The sequence below is a fragment of the Falco biarmicus genome, chromosome 3 (genome assembly GCF_023638135.1).
Source record: "Falco biarmicus isolate bFalBia1 chromosome 3, bFalBia1.pri, whole genome shotgun sequence".
Classification (NCBI taxonomy): domain Eukaryota; kingdom Metazoa; phylum Chordata; class Aves; order Falconiformes; family Falconidae; genus Falco; species Falco biarmicus.
Genome location: NC_079290.1, coordinates 104,431,732 through 104,453,149, shown reverse-complemented (window position 1 = coordinate 104,453,149; position 21,418 = coordinate 104,431,732). Strand labels below are relative to the sequence as shown.

At 48.7% G+C, this 21,418-nt stretch overlaps 1 protein-coding gene across 1 annotated transcript in view; it reads right to left on the bottom strand.

The window, feature by feature from the left end:
• SAMD11 (sterile alpha motif domain containing 11) overlaps positions 1–21,418 on the bottom strand; it is a 158,582-nt gene that overhangs the window by 31,632 nt on the left and 105,532 nt on the right. Inside the window, 2 exon segments of the mRNA XM_056333045.1 lie at positions 3,292–3,456; positions 10,041–10,133. Coding sequence (XP_056189020.1) covers positions 3,292–3,456; positions 10,041–10,133 — 258 coding nt within the window.

The window sequence follows — 21,418 nt, the reverse complement described above, 5'->3', positions numbered from 1 at the left end:
CCAGGGACCATGCACCTTCAATGTTTATAAATTAATTATCTGAAAAACCCAGGTCACTCCTTATTGCCACAGTGCCTGTAATTTAGAAGTCTGGCATGCAGCCAATTCCAGAAGCTGCATTGATCCTGAATGACCGCAACAACCCCCCACATGCACACCCTCTCCTCTTTCTCTCCCCTCCCTCCCTCCCTCCCCTGCGGCCCTCCCCCCTCACAGAGCCCTCCCCCCCCCCCCCCCCCCCGGATCTGTTATTTACAATCCTGTACTCTGACAGTTGGGAAATCAGATTGATTGACAGTGGGACGCTGGCGGATGGAGGTTCCAGGCACAGAGACAGACTGAATTCAGAATGTGGGATGAATGCCACTGGGAGAATGGGGGTGGAGAAGGGGGGTCGAAAAGCAATTAAAAAAAAAGATTTCTAAATTATTAACATTTTTTAAATTATTAATGTTATTGGTGCCTCCATGTGAGCCCGCAGATAAACTGTGCTTTGTACTGGCACTAATAATTTATAGCCCAACCAGAGCCCTGTGGTGTGGAGACAATCCAAAATACACAAAGTTTTGTCTTGTCAATGTTACACGAGAGTCTGTCTGTGCAGACTCCTTCTCTGCCTCTGCCTACCCCAAAACCTCAGTGTGACCCCTCACCTAACAAATGCTGATAAGACAATTTAATCATAATCATAAAAAATACGTCAGGCTTTTAATGTAATGAGCTACTTTGCTCATTACAAGGGGGGAGAAGGGGGTGATAGCAGCTGTTCTGCAGCACACACTCTGCCTGGACGTACATGTTCCATGTGTCCAGCAGCCACCTGGTGCCCAGGTTAAGCGCTCTATCCTGACTGTCACAATACCAGCACGCGCAACACATTTCATGTCGCATACGTGCTCTGTTGTATTCAACATGGTCTACGCAGACCTATGCGTCACGGTTGAATATGCAGCATTTGCATGTCTGCATGTGTTACCCTTCTGTGCATGGTACATCTTAGATGTTGTCCTCTCACTTACCGTGCTTGTGTTAGTTGCATGAATGTGTGGGAACTCTACACCTACAGTGTGTGGCTTTGTCCCCGCACCTATGTATCATGCTTGCAGGAGCTCTGCAGCTCTGTGAATGCCTGGGGCAGCTGAACACCACACACAGAATCATGTGCCATGTTCACCACGGTGTGCCTAAGCACAGGTTTATGTCGTGCCTTTGCTGATAAGCAAATCCTTACTCCACAGTGGAAGGAATTGCCTTCTTGCCCCCAGAGAAGCCAATCAAATCAAACAGAGTGGAAAGGAAGACAGCCTCTTCATTAAACTAACAAGGAGCCCTGGGGATTTACACTCTAGACCAGAGATTCTTCTCCAGTTCTTGCTGGATGCTTCGCCAACACTGCTTGCACTCCTTACCTGGCTCACCCAGGCAGTACAGGTCAGCCCTCCACACCTTGGGTTGGAAGCAGCAGAGGGGCTACAGATTCATAGTGTTGCTTTTTGACGACACTTCGACCCTCTGCTTCCAAGACTGGAACAGCATCACCACTTCTGTCTCCCTGGCTTTGCCTGACCCAGACAGCTCAGTCACTTCCTGCACGCCCAGCTCCCGCATCAGAGGACTGGGGTACAAGGCACAGCTTTACTCTCGACCAAGCGGAGCCAGTGCCCGCAGCCTTCACTCACCCGAGGGAAGGCGAAGGGGGCTGAGGAGGACATCGCCTGTGGAGGGATGCTCATGGCTCCCGCACTCTGCCAAGCAGTTCCCAGGGTAGAACCTGCAACTGCCTAGTGCCCCCTTTAGACGCAGCGCGGGATGCTGCAGGCAAGCGGGACAAGCCAGCTTCCTCCACCAACGAGGCAAAAGCCACCCGCAAGCCTTCCTTCGATTCACGTGGCACCCATTAGATCCTGGTACTGCAGCACCCTTGTCCCCTCGGGACACCGCTCCAGCCCCAGGACAGCATCACTGGACAACGGTATCTGTTAATGAAGAGGCTGCTGCAGGACTAGGGTTTGGATTTTTCTCCTCATTGCATCACCCTAACTGCACAAGCACCAGCCTCCTTTTAAAGAGCAGAATGGCAGCACCTTCCCTTGAACATAGGTATTGTGCAGAAACACTCCTGTGCTGCTAAACCTAGGAACAGCAGACAGGGAGGTACAGAGGCACCATTTGCACTGTGCACATCAGGCCTTAAATAAAGGGGGGGTCCCTCAGGAGTCCCTAGCACCCAGCTCAACCTCAGAGAAGCCCACCATCCTGGGAAGGTCTGGGGACAATTTCTTAGTGCTGGAAGCCGTGATCTACAGGGTCCTTAGGGCAATGTTCTGAGGAAGCCCTCACAAAGTGAGCATACACCGGGTATGGAAGAGGTTCTCTCCCTTTCAGCAACCCAGCTCCTGGCAGGGGGGCTGGAACTAGGTGATCTTTAAGGTTCTTTCCAACCCAAACCATTCTGGATTCTAATCCTTCCCCTCACTTTTCCACAGCAGACCTGGTTTCAGCTAGCAAAGGACCAGATCAATCCTTGGTGATATAAACATAATTGCTTTCAGTAGATGACACCATGGGTGAACCTGTCCCACAGACTTCAGCATTAGCCTGCTAAGCTGTCTTCACTGCAACTTCGCTTCACCTACACATTTTAGTTTTCTGTAAAATCACAAGACACCTAATTCTCATTAAGGTGAAAGGTCTTTAACACCAATTTATGCTATGCCTGTGTGTAGCAACCATATTGCACAAACTTTCTAAACCTACCACCATCAATGCTTAATTAAATCCTGCAATATCATCTTGCTGTTTCAGGTCCTATCACTAAATAGCAGGAGTACCTGGCACTGCCTACCTCTCATCCGCCCTCCCTGCATGTCAACACTCATTTCCCTTGCTCCATACTATGACCCAAGTAAGACTCAGACCACAGATTCTGAATATTCAGATTGACACAAACCCTTGAAACAAAAGGAAGACAAGGACCCTCCTCACTGCCATTGCAAAAAGTAGCGACGGTGCAACTGATGTATTCCAGTACACAAACGCATAGGCCCTGAGATAGCTACAGAAGGTATTTGCATTTATAGATGGCTGAGGGTAGATGCCCCCACAGAGATGGTAGGAGAAAGGGTCTGTAGGATACTCTTTAGCACCACCTGTATTCACTGCATGATAAACACGCAACACTGCAGCCCATAAATCCTCCTCACGTGCACACAGGGGTTAGGGACACCTTACAAGACTTATACAGAATTGGTAAAGCGGGCGCCCTCTTCTCCCATGGGTATGAGCCCGTACCTCCGTGGCTGGGCACCGCCATGCTGTTGGCCAGCTGGTAGAGACGCTGTTGTTGCTGCTCTTCAAAGGTGCTATGTTCATTCAGTGCTGACATCATGCGCCTGTAGTGCTCCTCTGGGGTCATCTGAGTCACCGAGTCCTCAAGCAGAGGCGTGTGGGAGTTTTCTGAAGAGCAGAAAGATTTGGTCTTTTTTCCAGAGAGAAATATAGTGGAAAATCACATAAGTATAGGGACAGTGCAAAGAAAGAGAAAGGGGGGCAGAGGGATATTAGCACACTCTCCCAGAACTATCGGCTGTACCCGTTGAACTAACCTGGTGTACCAAGCTGCCAGGTGCAGCTGTCCTTGTGCCCCCAGATGTACCATTATATGTTGTCAAGACACACCTACAACTTGCTAAACCTCCAAATGTGGGCACACATGTACAATAAAGTCTACAGCTTCAATTGCCATACCACCCCAAAAAAATCATGAACAACTCCCCCCACCCCAAGCAACAAGCACTGCAATATAGTAACACAAAATTACCAGCAAGCTCTCTGTCCCCAAGGTGGCAAAGAGGACAGGCAGGATGAAAGAGTTCACTGAATTCTCACCCTTTCATCTTGGGGGACATGCTTTCTTGTTTTCAACTGATACCTGATCAGACATGTGCCTCTTTCCCCCACCTTTCTGAACACCCACAAGGACACAATAATGTGAGAGATGTTCAGGCACCCAGCGTAGGTGATGCTGAAAACTGCACAACAGACAGTGATGACAGCCCACCTGCCCAGGTCTTGCAGGGATGTCACAAAATTTCAGGTAAGTACATACAGCTAAACTCCTTGAGGCTGTTAAAATTACACCCAACATGCCTACCTCTCCATCTTCCCAGAATGGCTGCACAGCTCAGGAGGGAGGGCTTTGAGGAAGGGCCTGCCTGCTCCCTGGGCTGTAGGGATCCCAGTCTAACAATCAGGGAGATAAACCCACAGAGGGTTTCTGTTTACAGTAAGCAGAACTCAGAGTAATTACTGTTCACTGCCTCGGTGGTGGCTGCTCTAACACTATTTTATCTTGGATCTTCCCCACAGGCAAAACTTTTTCAACAGGGGAAGGGGAAGGGCTCCCCCCCATGCTGCAGTCACAAGACCACCCTATCGTGTGACCCAGATTCGTGCTGCTTCATTCACTTCATTTTGCAGACAGAGTCCCGCAGGGATGACTCCGCAGCTAGACTGGCTCCCAATTCAAGGTGGTGGCTCCAAGCACAGGCCACTTACTTTACACCAGCATCAGCACTGTGATGAATATGCAGGCGCTGGACATCTTGCTGGGAAAAGAGCCATGGATCTCAAGTGAGAGAAAGACCCCTAAGCTAGCTATCAGAAAAGAGCCCACGGCAAACAAATATGGTCCAAGAGACAGAGCACCTGTAAAACGTGGCCCTGCTGCAGCAGCTTAGGGACCGGCTCACTTCTGCCTTGGCTGGAATGAGAGGCCATCAGTGGCAAGTGCTGCCTGCCACCAAACTCATTACACAACCAAGCATACAGGGGCTCAGATTTTGGGGATGCAACCTTCACATGTCATAACAAAGCCACCTCCTGCCCAAAACATAGGAGGGGCTAATAATAGTTAATAATAACAATAATGAAGAGTCTAGCTGCACAAAGTTTCAAGTTAAAAAGGTTTGCATCACTGGCTCCTGAGGCGCTTCTTCTGCAAAGGGGGATTTACTTCAGTCTCCTCCAGCTCGGGCCAGCCACCCAGCTCAGCAAGGATTCTCAATCAGCATCGCAATTTGCGGCCATATCTGCAACCACCGATCTCTACCCCAGCAACACGTACCTGTATCTCGGGGACCACAGGCTTCCTTGTGTGAATCACAGGTTCATGGCCTGCTTCAGGCCAGCTAGCAACAGGAGCTGGGTCCCCACCCTGCGCTGTGAAACCCCCACGTGTCAAAACCAGACCCAAAACAGGGAGGCTGCACAAGATGACAGCCATGCATACCTGCTGCCTCCCACTCCTCCCTGCCTCCGGTACCCAAGCCTGCAAGACACCAGTGGAAGATGCAGGGGGGTGGCGGGCAGAACTCGCTCCCAGGTTCCCTTCCCGCCAAGTCACTTCGCGGGCCAGATTCCCGCATCCTCCTCCACACTCCTGCTGCTCCTGCCACCTCCCCCAGGAACGCAGAAATGCACCAACTGTTTCAGTTCCCTTCTGATGCTCTTAACCAAAGGTCTAAGGAGCAAAGCCGCATGCCACAGACCTGATTTAGAAAAACACAGTGGGTTTCCCCCCCCGCCCCCAGCTGTGTCATTAGAGAAAAAGGGAGGGGGGAGGGGATTTAATAACACTTAATTACCATAAACTCTATCCGATCAGCCGCAGAGCAGATTTCAGGTGCAAGGAGGGGAGGAGAATGGGGGTGGCAAGAGGGGAGGCTAAGAGGAAGGAGGAGTCCAGCAAAAGGCTGGATTTCCACACTTAAAACTTGGAAGATTTCACATGACTCAGCCAGCGGTAATTCCAGCTTTGCTGAAGCTTTGCTGTCTGCTTTTGTCATTACCAGGGGGTAATGCAGGAGACTGATCTTGCCAAATCTCTCCCAGCCGCTAGGTGTGTAATGGACTCTGGCACAGCCACTGGGAAGGCACAGCTGAGGCAGGCATCTGTCAGGCCTTCCAGCTCTCTGGCATGCTCCCCCCTGTGCCCCAGCCGAGGTGACACCACCCCACCCCCCCCCACCCCCCCACTTCAACCCTTCAACAGCGCTGCAGCATCCCAGCAGCAGCAGCCAAAAGGAATTCAGGCTCCCAGAGGATGCAGGTTTTCTGCTCAGCCTGAAGGACATGTCATTGCTGCATGGCCTTTTCAGCAAGGTTTTATAAAGCTTGTGCTCCCCAAGCAAGCCCAGACAGGGCAGGAGCACCCAGCCTGCCTGCCCCCTCTCCTTCACTATGACAAACCCAGGACAGGCCCAGGCTCCCTTTACAGAACCACAGTAAAGTTCACGGAGCCTGCTGCAAAAGCATCTGACCCAGGTTCAAAGCCAGGTCTTCATTGTTAGCTTTAGGGTCTTTGCTGCAGAAACTGTCACTCACCAGGGCAGAGAGGGTCCATGCCCCCAGCCCCACATTCAGCAGAGGGGTCTGGGGGGCAGTGAGATCATTAGCAAGAAAGGGGCCAAACAGACAGCTGCCAAACCAACCAACACACAGACATCCCCACCAACGAAGAGGAACAAATTGACAGAGGTGGGATCTGAACTGCTCAGCTGTAGTCCAGCTCTGTCTCTGGCCTAATTCATTAACCAAAGATGCAGTAAGATTTTGTTTTCTTTTAAATGATCTACAATAGCAAAGAAAACAGAATGGCAGAAGGAGCAGCATATGAGCTCATCAGCCCACCACAGGGGGCGAATGCAATATTGTTCCCTACGTGTGTTTTCCAGCACTTAGTCCAGCCTAGTTTCAAATCTTCCCAAACGATGAGGCTTCTACCAGATTTATTTTTCAGCAGTTCAAACAGGAACCCAAATACTCTTACTGATTTTCTCTTTTTGCAATCATTCACTTTTATTTCATGTCTCAAGGAATCTGAGCAGCAGATCTCCACACATACTGTTGCCGCAGGAGCGAGGGTTTTACTTGGGGAATTGTCTCCTGGGGAGAAAGCTTCCCCCGTGACCTGCCAGCACAGCCCTCGCTCCGAGCCTCTGATATGCTCGCATTTCCATATTAGACACGAGAACGTTCTGCTCTGTTTGACAGCAGTGCTGGCACGGCCCTGCTTCCACTGAGATAGGGCTCTCTTTTGATCTCTGGTGCGCACACCGTGAGCGCTGGGGAGGGGGGAAGGGAAGGTTACTGCTTCCCCACTGGAAGGGTTTCCAGCCCTACAGGTGTTTTTTCACTCAGTCAGAGAGAAGGAGTGATTTACTTGGCTGCCTCTGTTTTCCTTGCCTTGTCAGGCGCAGCCACAGCAGCACAAGATGGGCCGCAGGCACGGGGTCACTTCTCCTCTTCAAAAGGCTGTTTCAGGGACAATGCGGCTGTGCCCTGAGCAAGCGCTGCATCCAGGGCCAGCATGTGATGGAGAGGGGGACAGTCCCCAACCTGAGCTGCACACACCCCCAGAGCGCGAAAAAGGCAGAGGACCAGCACCCACCCACCCAAGGCACACGACCAGGCTGGACCAAAAGGAAGGGGTGCATCCCAGGGAGATGCTGCAGACCTGGCTCCTACCAGCGGACGACGTGGGGCTGCACAGGCTACAAAACTCCAATCAGTCCTCGCTTCCCTTCCCACTCCTAAATCACAAACAACACTCACAGCACCCGGGTCCCTTCCAAGCTTGGGGCTCTAGCACAATCCCGCACTACTTGACAGCAACAGTTTCCAATTCCAGGTAGCTAGCCGCTAGGGTCCATCCTGTTTGAAAACAGCACGTCACAATACTGGATCCTTCCATTTCCAACCAGCTCCCTAGTGCAGAGCTTGGGACACAGGGATCATTTCCCTCCCGGCCCCCAAGGGCACCCGTGCCACAGGAACACTGCCTGACTGCCAGCAGGAGAGGGAGTCTCCTGGAGTTATCAGCTGCAAGATGCTCTCACTCTTTGGGGCTTAAGACACAAACACTGGCTACAGCCTCTCCTTTGGCCCCCTTCTCATAGCAGGAGGTGGGCAGATAACGGCCCCAGAAGCACTGAAGTCTTTGCCCCTCACTATCCTGACGGTATCTTTGCATCAGCACAGCCTAGGCTTAAAACGCCTGCCACAGTGCTGGAGAGAACAGGGGTTCCCCAGTGCTCCAATATAATAAAAAACAGGTCATGTGGGAGATTAGTGAAAGGCCCCGCTCAGAATTTCCATTCTGTCTCACACTCTTTTAAAGGGCAGGAAAGGCTTTCTGAGAAGAAAGTGGGAGTAGAAAATGAAAGTTTGCTTTTATTCTGGGCTTCCTCGGAACCCCTCTCTTAATGAGTTGGGGAAGTCCTGAGTCATTCAGAGGTAAGGAGCACAATTTAGATCCTGAGCGCATACTGCAAAGCCTAGGGCTGCTTGTCTGCCTCACGCTGCACTCAGCTCTCTCAAGTAAACCAAAAATGGTGGGAAGGCCAGAGGAAAGAAATAGAACAGGATCGTCTGACCCCGCTGCTCCCATGGCAAAAACATTCATTTGTGCCAGTTCAGCCACTTTATTAGGGTGAATCCAATTGCAGCCATCTGGTTTCAGATGGCTTGATTAAAGTTCAGCCCATTCTCACCTGGACCACATAGGTTGCTGTTACCAGGATTCAGCTCCTAAGCATGCACTGTCTTGGAATTACAAAGGATACAGACTCAGCAGGAACAGCAAAGATGACATCAGGTGTATCAAGTGTGTCACAGGAGTCTGATGTCCCTATGTATCAAATGCATTTCCAAATCTACAGAAGCATCCTGCTTGAACTTACCTGCACATCTACTAGAAACATTTCAAGGATAACAGGAATAGGGCAGATTACCTGTTTTCCTTGATTTTTTTTAAAGAGCAACAGCGTATAGGGTTCCTCTCTACACCTTTCAGAAAAGCCCAGTGAAAAGCTAAGGCACTTCTACTTGTATTGAAGAGTTAACAGGCAGAAGAAGGTTATGTGAAAGAAAAGATTTAGCATGTTCTTAGGTAGCATTAGCAATATTATAATGAACGACACTTAGCATTCAGCGTCCTCTCAGAGTATGCTGCCGTTCAGATCATAATTTAGGGACAAGGAGTCAAGAGGAGACAATATACAGGAACACTATGTGAAATCAGGATGCAGTAGAAGTCCTTACAATGTTTCTTTGTATAGCATAATATAAGGTATGTAGTTTAAGAAGGCTTCAGGACAAACTGCTGCAAAAAGTCCTCTTTGAGATTCCCCGGATTGGTTATTGAGAACATATCCCTTGAAGAGTCTCAGCTACTGGACTCCAAACCCATGAAACAGGATCTAGCTTCAGACAGCTGGTCTGCTTTTGTATTTTTTTTAGTGGCCAAAGAGTGCAGGTTAGGCAGAGTGATCAAGATGGGTATTACTGACAGCTAATTAGTTTGAACTTAACAACAAAGACTTAAGTGAACGGCCTGCAAAACCTCATTTACGCAACCTTGAGACAAACTCATTAACTGCAGGCTCCATTACCCATTCCACTTTGCCAGTCGTAAAGAAAGTTTAAAAATCATGTTTATAGGAAAGAACCGTAAGACAAATCAGGAGATCTTAAAAAAAAAATAAAAATAAATCCCTAAAGAGAAACCTTCTGCAGATTCCATCTCTATAGGAACAGTGCCATAAATGCCTAAGAAAGAACTAGGCAGCCCTATTCTCCCTGCTAGGCTTCTTTTTTTCCCTTTAAAGGAACAGATGTCAGCATGATAAGCCTGTGTGTATCTTTCACATTAAACATGTAATCAAGACATTCTGCCTGAAAAGTAGAAACACCCCTAAAATCCACCCCAAAAGCTGCAGCTTACTTTTTCCATCACAAAGCAATTATTCTAATTAAGAGGCAATTCCTTTCCCACACTGCAAGCTTCCCTCCGATTAGATAAAGAAAGCACAGTGCACTGGTAGCCTCCTTCATGCACCCTTAGCGCCGGATACTTACAGCTCCCATACCACAGCCTCCTGCAACCCTCCCTTCCCTCCCTCCTTAATTTCAATTAAGTTCCACTCTTAAGAAAGGAAAAGAAAGGGGAAGGGGATGGGGGAGGGAGAAGCAGCACTTACCCTTTGGGGACTCACTTCTGGCTTTCTTGCTTTCTAAAGGACACTCACTGCTGCTGTTGGGAGAACATACTCTTCTCTTGCCTAAAATTTCATCTAGAAGAGAGATGAGAAATCTGAGCATCAGATAAGGTTGTACCTTCCTCTTTGCAGAAGCAACCAGAGAGACTTTGGCATTTTGCTTCTCTCTCACATAGGCACACACGCACACACACACATTACAAGCAAAGGGGAAAAAAAATGAAAGTAAGAAAAATCATCATCTTGAGAGCCTTGATCTGCTTTCCTAATCACGCAGTCCAAAAGCACATAATGACTATTCATACACTGATCAATGCAACATTTTAAAGCTGTAAATTCTGAATCCAGTTGATTTCCTTACTGAGTTTCATCATTTGTTCTGTTGCCTTTTGTCCCCCTGGTGTTTCCACTCCTTTCATGCCCTGATGCAAAGCAACTGGGGGAGAGAAAGGGGAGGAAAAAAACAACACACAAAAAAAGCACAACAGATCTCCGAATCTTCCTACCACAGTATCTCTCTCTCTCTCTCTCTCTCAAGCTCTCTCCCCCCCTCTTTCCCCCCTCCTCCTTCAAAACCTCAAGGTCCTTAGCAATCTTCCCCCTCTAGATTGTACGGAAACACTCAAGCCTTTTGCATTACTGCAGCCCTACAAACCAACACAAAATATCTAATATACAATTACAGCATCCCTGAACAGATTTAAAATCAATATCCTCCTATAATAATGCTAGGGAAACTGAAAGCATGATGTTGCATATGGGCAGGAAGGAAGAGACTGTTTGTCACTGCAAGCATCAAATTCTCATCTATCAAGGGCTTGTTAAAGATGCAGCATCTTAAAAGAAAAAAATTACTTTCACAAATAAGCACCATATTTGAGTGACTGTATGTTGCATCTGCCTGTGAGTCAACATGCACACGAAGCTTCTGCAATTTGCCCAAAGTGTATTGGTTAAGAAAGGTTACAAACTCCCTTGGTCCTATTTATAAGAACAACAAAATTATTTATGTTCCGGGGGACATATTAAGCCAAGCAACTCAGTATGTCCCTCATACTCAGAATCACTCCACATTACTTTGAATTCAGCTAAGCAAGCCCAGGTTCCTGCCTTGCCATTGTATTTATCAAGAGATCCAGGGCACAGATCTGTGGCTGCTCACAGGCTGAGCAGCACCGAGAGCAGACAGTGAACGCGCCGAGGGCACAGCCTGCCAGGCAATGCCTTTATCCAAAGAGCAATTCTGGAACTCTGCAAAGTTACAAGTGGCATTTCAAGGTTTTAAAGAGCACAAGCTGCCTCCAATCTTATCTTGCCATGACCCTGTCACCCAGCCTGTTAACAAAACTGGTACTCGGAGACAACTGCAGAGGCTTGCAATCATCCATAACCAAGAGCAAAGTAAATACAACAAAACAGTGGCAACTGGAAAGCAGATGGGAAAGGACTGTCAGCCAGTGACAGCACTTCAGTTTTCTCGGTGCTTCACATCCCAGTTGTTGAGTCAGCCTCTCAATACAATTTGAATGCTATCAATCCTCCTGCCTCAGTTTACCCTTTAAATAACTTCTCCAAAGCCACAGACGTATCAGCTTGCCAAGCCAGCATCAAAGCTAGGAAGTACCTGGCCACACAGCACAAACAGAGTCACAAGCTCCCTCCCCACGGAACGCTTCATTCTTCATGTTGATTTTCCTGGAAATGTTAGTCTGATGCTGCAGACCCTCAGCGGTGGAGGCCAAGATCATATATCCTCCTCAGAAGTGTTCTCATCTGGGATTTGTGGCTTTGAAACAACAAAAGTCCCGTTGCTCTGCTCGCCCCTCCCAGCCTGGGCAGGAGGCAGCAAAACCCAACAGGGCTTGTTCTTATGTACTTGAGGCAGAAGAGACTCCATGGAAGAACTGGTGACAGAAGCACCAGTTACATGTGACAGCAGTTAGAATATGAGCAGTGAAAATGCCTTGATTTCACAACTCTGCCATCACTCCTTCTCTCTTGCTGTTCCACTCCCACCCCTGTGCACCCATCTGCCAGCAGACATTCGCTCTGACTAGCGCCATGCCCTGCTACTCCCACATGCGTCAGCAGGACAGGTTGCAAGTCCCATCTCACTCCCACCTGCCTGCACTTGTGCAGGGGAAGACCAAGATCGCACAGTAACTCTGAAGCGGCACCAACTCCATCAGACCCATGCCCCACCAGTCTCCAAAACACCCACTTCTTGGCACACACACAAGTGAGCTGGCAGCTACATGAACAGTCAGCTGGGACAGCCTGCCATCACCAGCATGCCACAGCAAAAGGTCCCAGATGTCTTGCACTTGAGATTTGAACTTGGCCCTCCAGAGAGATCCCACATTAGTGTATTAATCTCTCGGGTGATCTGCAGAATTTTCCTTCCAGCATCTCAGGTTCACATTGCACCAAAGCACCAAATCCCACACACCAAGTTTATATTCAGGTTGCCCCCCAGCAGTTTTTATGGCAGTCAGTCAGATCACAGAATGAAAATTTTCCTCTTCCCCCCCCCCTCCCCCTCCCCTCTTCGTTTAAGGCAAAATCCTGGAATGTGTCAGAGACTGCCTCTGCCCCCAGAAATGTGGGGACTAAATCAGCAAGATATGGAGTAGATAAGGAAAAGGGAGTAATTATCATCAGTAGCCAGTTATGAAGGCACAAAGATCTAACAATTCATCCCAAATTTACCGAGTCAGTAGGAGAGCACAAGACTGAATATCAATCTTTCAAATTCCAGCCCTGTGTTAAAAGAAGCCATACCCCCCTCTTAGCTTTCTTAACTGCAAAGGAGGGAAGAGCCTGGTCACATTTTCATTAACTCACAGATTCTGGGGTACTACCTAAACAGCGACGTATTTATATTACAGCACCAATGCTTTCCTCTTTACATCTTAAATCATACGCACAGCTTTAGCATACCACTTACACCTGCTAAACCCATGCCCTTTTACGGGACCCTATATTCTAAATTCATCCCTTTATGCCCCCATGCCATTCACCCAACCACTCTTGGCACTCACAAAGTACTAGGACAGTGGTTGAAGGCACTGGGATAGGAGCATCCACAGTCCATCTCCCTCTGACTTTGCAGCAACAGCAGCAGCAAAAGCAAATATGTTTTGCAAATGAGTTGGCAGTGTAGCTTCTGGATGTCTTGCCACCCTCTCAAAGACAGGTTGTGCATTTAGAGTACGTTGCTACTCATCCACCAGAAAGCCAAAGCGACCTGAATTGTTTGCTCAGCCCATGCACCTGCAAAAGGCAACACTCCACCTTAGAGGGTGGGAGGGACGGTTGTAGGGGGGCTGGTTTTTTTCCTGCCCTTTTTTTTTTTTTCTTTGTTCCCCAAATCCCTGGTTTTGCCTCATCTCTCCTGCCTTCTATAAAGCATTTCAGTTGAAAGGAAGCCAAATCAGAGCAGTTTTTAGTATTAAAGCTGAAAATGAAAGACATTATCAGTAGAACAATAACGTTATGAAGCTAGCCCAGGCAATAACTGAAGTACAGAGTGCTAGAGGAAGCCCCAAGCATACTGATCACTGACTGCCACCAGTGCAACACAGCCCTGACCACACGAGCCTCCCCGCCAAGGTCTCCCATGCAGATCCCCAGATCCCACGTTACGTTCAAGGCTCCTGCCAGCCTGACAAGGCAGTAGAGAAGGTGATCCTGAAAGGTTTTTGGAAACAGTCAAATCTTTTCCCCAAAGATCTACAAAGTGAAGTGGATTTTTCCCCCCTCTTTCATGGGAAGAGAAACTCCAGCACTCCCCTGCTGCGTTACTACAGTGAAACATGAATAGAGACAGGTCAGCTGGAGGAGGACAGTTCTTCTCTCCCCATACAGAAGTATCACCCAGTGGCTTTGCAACCATAAAGAGAAAGGATGTGGGTATGGCACCATGAAACGAGCTTGTGTAGAAGCCAGGAAATGCGGCCTTTCCCTAATCACAGCCCTCTCTAGACTTGAGACACACTGATCAGAGGTCACGGGTGGAAACGTCACCTGGAAGTAACAGTGCTTTGTACTCCTGCACTGCCACCAATCCTCAGCCTCCCAGCACTCATCAGAGCTGGGTAACTTAACAGTCGTGTTCACCAACACATCTAAAAATTCCAAACCTCATTATCAGCTTTGAAGAGAGGACATGGGAGCCTAAGTCAGCTGGGAAGATTAGAAAGCCTAACTAGGTTTACCCAAAAATGGAGGGACTTTATCTCCACTCTTTACAAGGGAATCTGCAGCAGAGAAGCTGCACCAAGGACACACGTTGCAGCAACAGCAGGATGAGAACTGAGCCTGTGTCCCAGTGACAGAGCACAGGGTTTCACCAGGAGAAGGAAAATGAACGGATGTGAGGTGGTCACAAAATGTTTGCCCTCCCAGTGTTAAATGGGTGGACTACAGAGAAAGTGCCAATTATGGCCAAGAGACCGCACCAAGTTCTTCTGCACTGTGCTATGCTGCAGTACAATGGCAAGAGATCGAGACCTATCTCATGAGCCCTGTCCATATCACTGGGTTTGCTCTGAAAGCTTCTTGGACCCTGAAGTCCTGAGTAAACAGAGGGCTGCGCCAACTTACATGGGAAATCACCCAGGCTCAGATAGCCAACACCTAATGAGAAGAAAGTCCTTTTTTCACCTGTCTTCACATATTTTAAGAGGAGGAAAACATCCTCCCTTGCTCTTAACTCCCCCATCAAACTTAAACCCTGGAGATGACAATTCCCACTGACCAGTCTGAAATGTCTTGGCAGCATCTCAGTTTATTCAGGTCTCCCCTTTCCTTTGGTACAATCAGGCGATCACCAGAGGAGCTGCTCTGCTCAAACAGCGCTGATGCTCCAGCCCTGCTGCTCAGTCTGCTCCTGTGCCGAATGTGACAGGTTTGCAGGGACCCTGGAGACTCACTTGCCCAGTGATGGGCTTGTGCCTTTGTAAGAAGCTGCACCAGCTTGCCGAGTCTCAGCAGGCCCAGAGTTGCTCTCAACAAAGGCTGGCGTACAAGGGGCCACGCAGGAGGCTGAGCACAGTAGCGTGGAATCTGGCTGCACATCGGCCCCATCCCTGGCCAGCAGGAATCAATGCAACAAAGGGAGAGTGAAGCACAAGGTCATGGGAATAACAGGCCATAATTTAACTGAGGGCAACGAGAACGGAAAAAAAATTATTGGGGAAGCTGGGGGAAGGGGAGCCGTGGGCTTCTGGGACTTGGGATCCTAGAACAATACAAGTACATGCCAGCTCATGGGGGAGGGTTAGGTCTAGCAAGGAAGGGGGAAAATACCACTGGATCTCTGCAAAAGGGATGTTGAACCAGCTGCAAAATAAAGGTAGCATCCTCCTCCCAGCAGGTCAGCTTAATGGCTTTAAGGACATGGCAGGCAGCAGGCTTCAAACCTTAGCTATTGCACTGGCTTATCTCATCATTCCTTTATGTCTCCACATCTGTATCTATTTGTTGCTTGTCATTTAGATTTAGACTGCAAGCTCTCCAGGGCAGGAAGCATCCTTTTGCTTAGCTGCTGTACCAGGCTTAATAATGCAACAGCAGAGCAAACTGGGCACTCCTGGCTCAGGACTGTCACTAGCCTAGACCAAGGTATCTGCAAATGTTCCTCAAGCATCACACTTCAAGTTCCCTGTGACAAGAGGCTCTTTGAAACAGGAAGGAAAATGGGACACAAAGGGGAGGGAGGAATGGGACACACTAATGGTCTCTTACTATAAAGCAAGGAGGATGCAACAGTGAGTAATCAAAGGTTTTTCTCTTTCCTGTTCACTTTGAGAGAACTTTGGCATGCATTCAATCTCAACAGCAGAGAAGGACTCCCAACAGGGAAGAGTCAGTGACCACCACTCACTGATCCAAGTGCGTTACATAGAAAGTAGCATCCCAAAGGTACACCTAGCACCACTAACCACTTCCTAAATGAGAGCGAACCACAGCATATGTCAAAGCTGTAGGAGCGCACAACAAGACAGTAGTTGAGAAGAAGGATTTCCAATGTATAACATATCAACCATCGTTTCCTAGGCATGAGAAGCAGCCTGCATCCTCTTTCCCAGCTCTAACCACTAGGCCATCTGCCTTTCCTCCTACCATGCAAACAGTATCCTGCTACTTCCCACCTCCTTGTGCCCGCTCAATTTGCCTAGCTGGAGCTAAGCACCTAAAAGGACCATGCAATATTTCAGTTCCCAAGGAGTGAAACAGAAGGAGGTACAGGTCATGCTGGAGCCACCCTCCTGTCTGTCTGTAAAAAGGCCATCTATTAGGGAAGGTGCACCAGCATCCCTTTGTCTCCAAGATTCTTACAAAATCCATTTTTACAGCATGCACCAAGCCATAAAAAGGTGGTAAATATTCATACTATGAAAAACACTTATGGAGAGAGGATATACTGCACTTAAGAGAGAGATCTGGATTAATTTTGTATGCTGCAGAGAGGCTTTTTCGCAATTGCAAACTTGTGAATCCTCACTCCCTTCCAGAAAAAAAATCTAAAAAATTAGCCTGGGAGGGTGGGCTGGAAGTCCAGGTCTTTTGGAGACTCACTTTTTAGCTCTAGGAAGGAGCATGTTCTAACGGGCAAGACAGAAAAAGGTGGAAACTTGTTAAATCAGATGACTTAAGCATGGTTCCAATAAGGTTCAGGTTTTTCTTGAGGGACCACAAACCTCTCAGGCAAAGTTCATTTGGCCTCAATTTATGTATCTGTGATAAAAAGCTATGAAAACTGGCATCACTTGTCTGACACTGATACCTCCCTCAGTCCTGGGGGAATGTCAGATGACATCTAACCATGCCAAAAGGCAGGCAAGGCAACGCAGCAGGGACAGCACTCGTGTTTCCCTGTGGGCTTCCAGGTGCTTCTGCATGTGGTCTGTGCCAGCAACCTGGTATTCCCTCCAACACCCAGGTCAGCTACTCCACCTCCTCCAGCTGCATCTTCTCCAAGCCTTCCAGCATTTCTCTAGAAAAGTGAACGCTGAAGATAGTGATTTCCAACAGAGCTGCTGGTGGTGCTGTACCCTTAGCACCATTTAAATGTCCAATTGCACTCATTCAGCCCCTGAAAAAAACAGCGCTCCTCCAGTCCGTGACAGCTTTGACAGCCAGACTCCTTAATTCCTTTTTCTTATTCCCTTAATCTGTCATCTTTATCAGGCTGGGGAAGTGCCAGGCAGTGTGCAGGAGCCCCGGCCCCGATCAATCTCCACATTACAGCTGACAGAATGGTGCTAATAACTTATTGATCTAATGTTTGCCAAGCCCCACTGGGGCTGAAAGGCTGCCATTGATTGGCTTGAGGGAAGGAGCCTCTCAGCTGAGAGCAGAGCGGAAAGCCTTCAAATTGTCTTCTTCCCGAGGAGCTTGGAGATGGAGGGAGGGTGGGGAAGCAAGAACAGGGAGGAGGAGAAGGGAACTAATGAGAGGAAGAGAAATGGAAAGGAAGAAGGGTGCATGTGTGAGATGGGGATTAAGAATGGAAAAGGAAAAGGTAAAAAAGGGTTTGAGAACCAAAGAAACATAAGCAGGAAGGAAAAGAGCAGGAAAGGGGAGAAGATCAAAGGAAAGAAAAGGAATGGGGAACAAAAAGACTGTGCAGAGATGAAAAATTAATGAAATAGGCAGTTGACCCTCTTCCTGCTCACAGCAAATCATTAATAATTTTTCCAACCCCCAGCCCTCCATCCTAGGAGGGCTCCTCCCAAGTCTGACGTAAAACGTGTGGCACTGCTGAGTCCCCTGACCAGGTCTGACACCACAAGCCTGCATCTGGGGACAGGACATCATCAGGACAGATTTCAGTTTAATTTATGAGTCTGCTCCCCACAGTGATATACATGCAACTCAACCCTTGAGAATCCCCACCCATCTCCTCAATTTGCACTGAAGAGGCTAATAACCGTAGAAAATCAGACATGCTTAGCAGAGGGAAAGTAGTTCCCCTGTGGGGAAACGTGGGCTTACCTGCATATGCAGAGGCAGCAGGAGGAAAAAACCCAAACCAATACATGACCTTTCACAAATTACAGTAATGGGTTTTGTCTTCTTTCCCAGATCAGCCCAGAGCAGGCCAGTTTTGCCAAAGGGTACACGGGTTGGAGCAGTGCTATAAGGCAGGGACTGAGCTGGCAGGGCTTCAAGAAAAGGCAGCCATGTGCACACGCTACCCTGGCAGGTTTGCCCACCCTGGGGCTCTAAATGAACTGTGCTTATTGTGCTCAGGTCTGTTTTCCTGCTGAGACTGCGCACACCGTCAGCAAGTTCGCTGATGACACCAAGCTGTGTGGTGTGATCAACACACTGCAGGGAAGGGATGCCATCCAGAGGGACTTTGACAAGCTTCAGGGATGGGCCCATGGGAGCCTCATGAAGTTCTACAAGGCCAAGTGCAAGGGGGTCAGGGCAATCCCAAGCACAAATACAGGCTGGGCAGAGAATAGATTGAGAGCAGCCCTAAGGAGAAAGACTTGGGGGTGCTGGTTGATGAGAAACTCAACGTGACCCAGCAATCTGTGCTTGCAGCCCAGAAAGCCAACCAAAGCATCAAGCGAAGCATGGCCAGCAGGTCAAGGGAGGTGATTCTGCCCCTCTACTCCGCTCTCTTGACACCCCACCTGCAGTACTGCATCCAGCTCTGGGCCCCCCAACATAAGAAAGATGTGGACCTGTTACAGAGAGTCTACAGGAGGCCACAAAGATGCTCAGAGGGCTGGAGCACCTCTGTGAAGACAGGCTGAGAGAACTGGAGTTGTTCAGCACGCAGAAGAGAAGGCTCTGGGGAGACCTTATAGCAGCTTCCAGTACCTAAAGGGGCAGGTAAGAAAGCTAGAGAGGGTCTTTTTACAAGGCCACATAGCAACAGGACAAGGGGGAATGGCTTTAAACTGAAAAAGGGTAGATTTAGATTAGATATAAGGAAGAAATTCTTCAAAGTGGTGAGGCACTGGCAGAGGCTGCCCAGAGCAGCTGTGGGTGCCCCATCCCTGGCAGGGCTCAAGGCCAGGCTGGACGGGGCCGGGAGCCACCAGGGCTGGTGGAAGGTGTCCCTGCCCACGGCAGGGGGTTGGAACTAGATAGTCTTTAAGTTCCCTTCCAACCCAAACCATTCCATGGTTCTGTCTAGGATTCTCTCAAGCCTTAATCCAAAAGAGTGGGTCAACATTTTCACGCGTCTCCTCTAACACATCTCTCTCACACACACAGCACTGCACCCCTTTCCCTTCAGCAGGACTTCTCCCTCACTCTCACCGGAGTCCTCACGAAGCTGTGAGCCATGCAGTGCCCTGCTGATTGCTTGAAAGAAATGTGGAGCAGAGCAGCAGCTCAGTCCCTGCCACCTGAGCATCTAATCACAGCACAAGCTTTCCAGACACGCAGTTATGAGGAGCTCGTGGGGGGAGAGCGTTACCCCTGCTGTGCAGCAAGAGCAGAAGGCTAGGCTTTGCAGGACTAAAGCCGCAGCATTCAGACCTGATGACACAGAGTTACACATATGCACTGGAGCAGGAACAGTGTCAAAACCCTGGCTCTGAAGTATCAGCTTGACCTGTGGCAGGGTCAGGAGCAGCGACTCACTGCCTTTGCCCCCTGTGCTTCCTTCCACCCAGCAGCAAGCAAGAGTGGACAAGTCAGGTGCTACATTACAATCTGTACTGGATTTCTACATATAACATCAGCAAGATGTCACCACAACAGTGATCCGTTTTCAGCTCTTTACTAGCTGCCTGTAAGGCACCTGGGAAAGGAGCTGGAAGCAGGGGGCGGGGAAGAGGTTATTTTTGGAAGCAGGATAATCTTGCTCTTCCTAGAGCTGCAAGGAAAGGAAGAAAGAGTAATGTTTATTTCTGTTTCAGCATGTACTGGCCGTGAATTTGGTGGCTTATCCAACTGCCAGAGAGTGACACACTCATTGTCCTGTCTCTGGCCAGCCTGCCCTGTTCACACCAGGCACAGCGGAGGCCAGGCTACCTACACTGCCATGGTGAGCCCTGTCCAGCTGCGGCGCTCCTTTCCTAGAAGTGAGGGAGATACACCTTGAAACACATCACCGACCTTCACAAAGGTGTCTGCAGAGCCATCCTACAAGAACCGTGCTGCCAGAAGCAGGCTTCAAATCCCTGCCAAGTGCAAGGTTTATTGAAGTCCAAGAACAGGGCACTAAACTGCCTTGGCTCCTTCTCCTCCTGCAGCAACAAAGCCAAGAACAAAGCCTGAACACTCACACCAGCAAAATCCTATGCCCTAACCTACACAGCAAGTGCAGCTGCAGGGCACAGCAAAGGAAATGCTCCCATGTCGGGCTTTCCCATTCTTCCCTCACCTCCCAAGACCTCTGTACTACAGAAGGATGCTGGTTACCTCCCACTCCCACAAGGCTTCAGAAGAAATAAAAATGAACTTAAATAGAGCACAAAGAAAGGACAGTCCTCCAGATCCAAGCCAAGAAGCCAACTGTCCTTCATGGTAAAATATGTAAACAAAGGTGGCAAGGCTTACAACTCCTAGATGCCCATTTGGTGCTGATTTTCTGCTCAATTTAAGGCAGCAGTTCAATAAAGGCTTCTGCTTTTTTTGTTGTTTGGCTTTGTTAAATGAAAACATGTCTGCATCCTAGCTCATTATCACACACTCAGAAAACAGCCATTCACTGTGATTCTGTCTCTAACCATTAGCTACAACATCCCAGACCCCAATCCTTTTTAACCCTCAATACTAACTCCTCCTTAGCAGATGAAAGATCTAGGTCTTGGTGCGAAGTCAAATGAAGTCATGGGGAAGCCCTCCATGGCAGGCACACGAAGTTCAGGGATAAGTGCAAAGAAAGTGAGACAACTAGTTTGATCAGCTGTGGATCCACATGTACGAGCCATAAGCACTGCCTTGTCAATAAAAATTCCAAGACCAATTGTTAAATGTGAATCTGTTTACAGTTCACTCCTGAATTTTTTTCCTTCTCCCTTGCTTAGTCAACAGAGCATAAAGTGGAAAGATGAGACAGGAGTGTTAATACAGAAGAACAAATAACCTTGTAGAGAGAGAGGAGGTCTCTCATGTTCTTTTTGAGCCATGTAGACAAACACTGCTCTTCCAGGACCGCAACAGCACCAAGTATACACGCCCTCCAATGGAGCAGGGCTCCTAAAGTGAGACCCCTCAAGGGACATAGATATCGCATTCTCGCTATCACGTGGGATTTCCACAGGAATCGTTGCAGTTTAACATGCAGCTATGCTGGGCACATCACTACTCTGAGGTCAAGACTCTCAGGGTCTGTCATCTCATCCCATTGACCAACAACCCTTAGAAAAAGCTCAAGCTCTCCA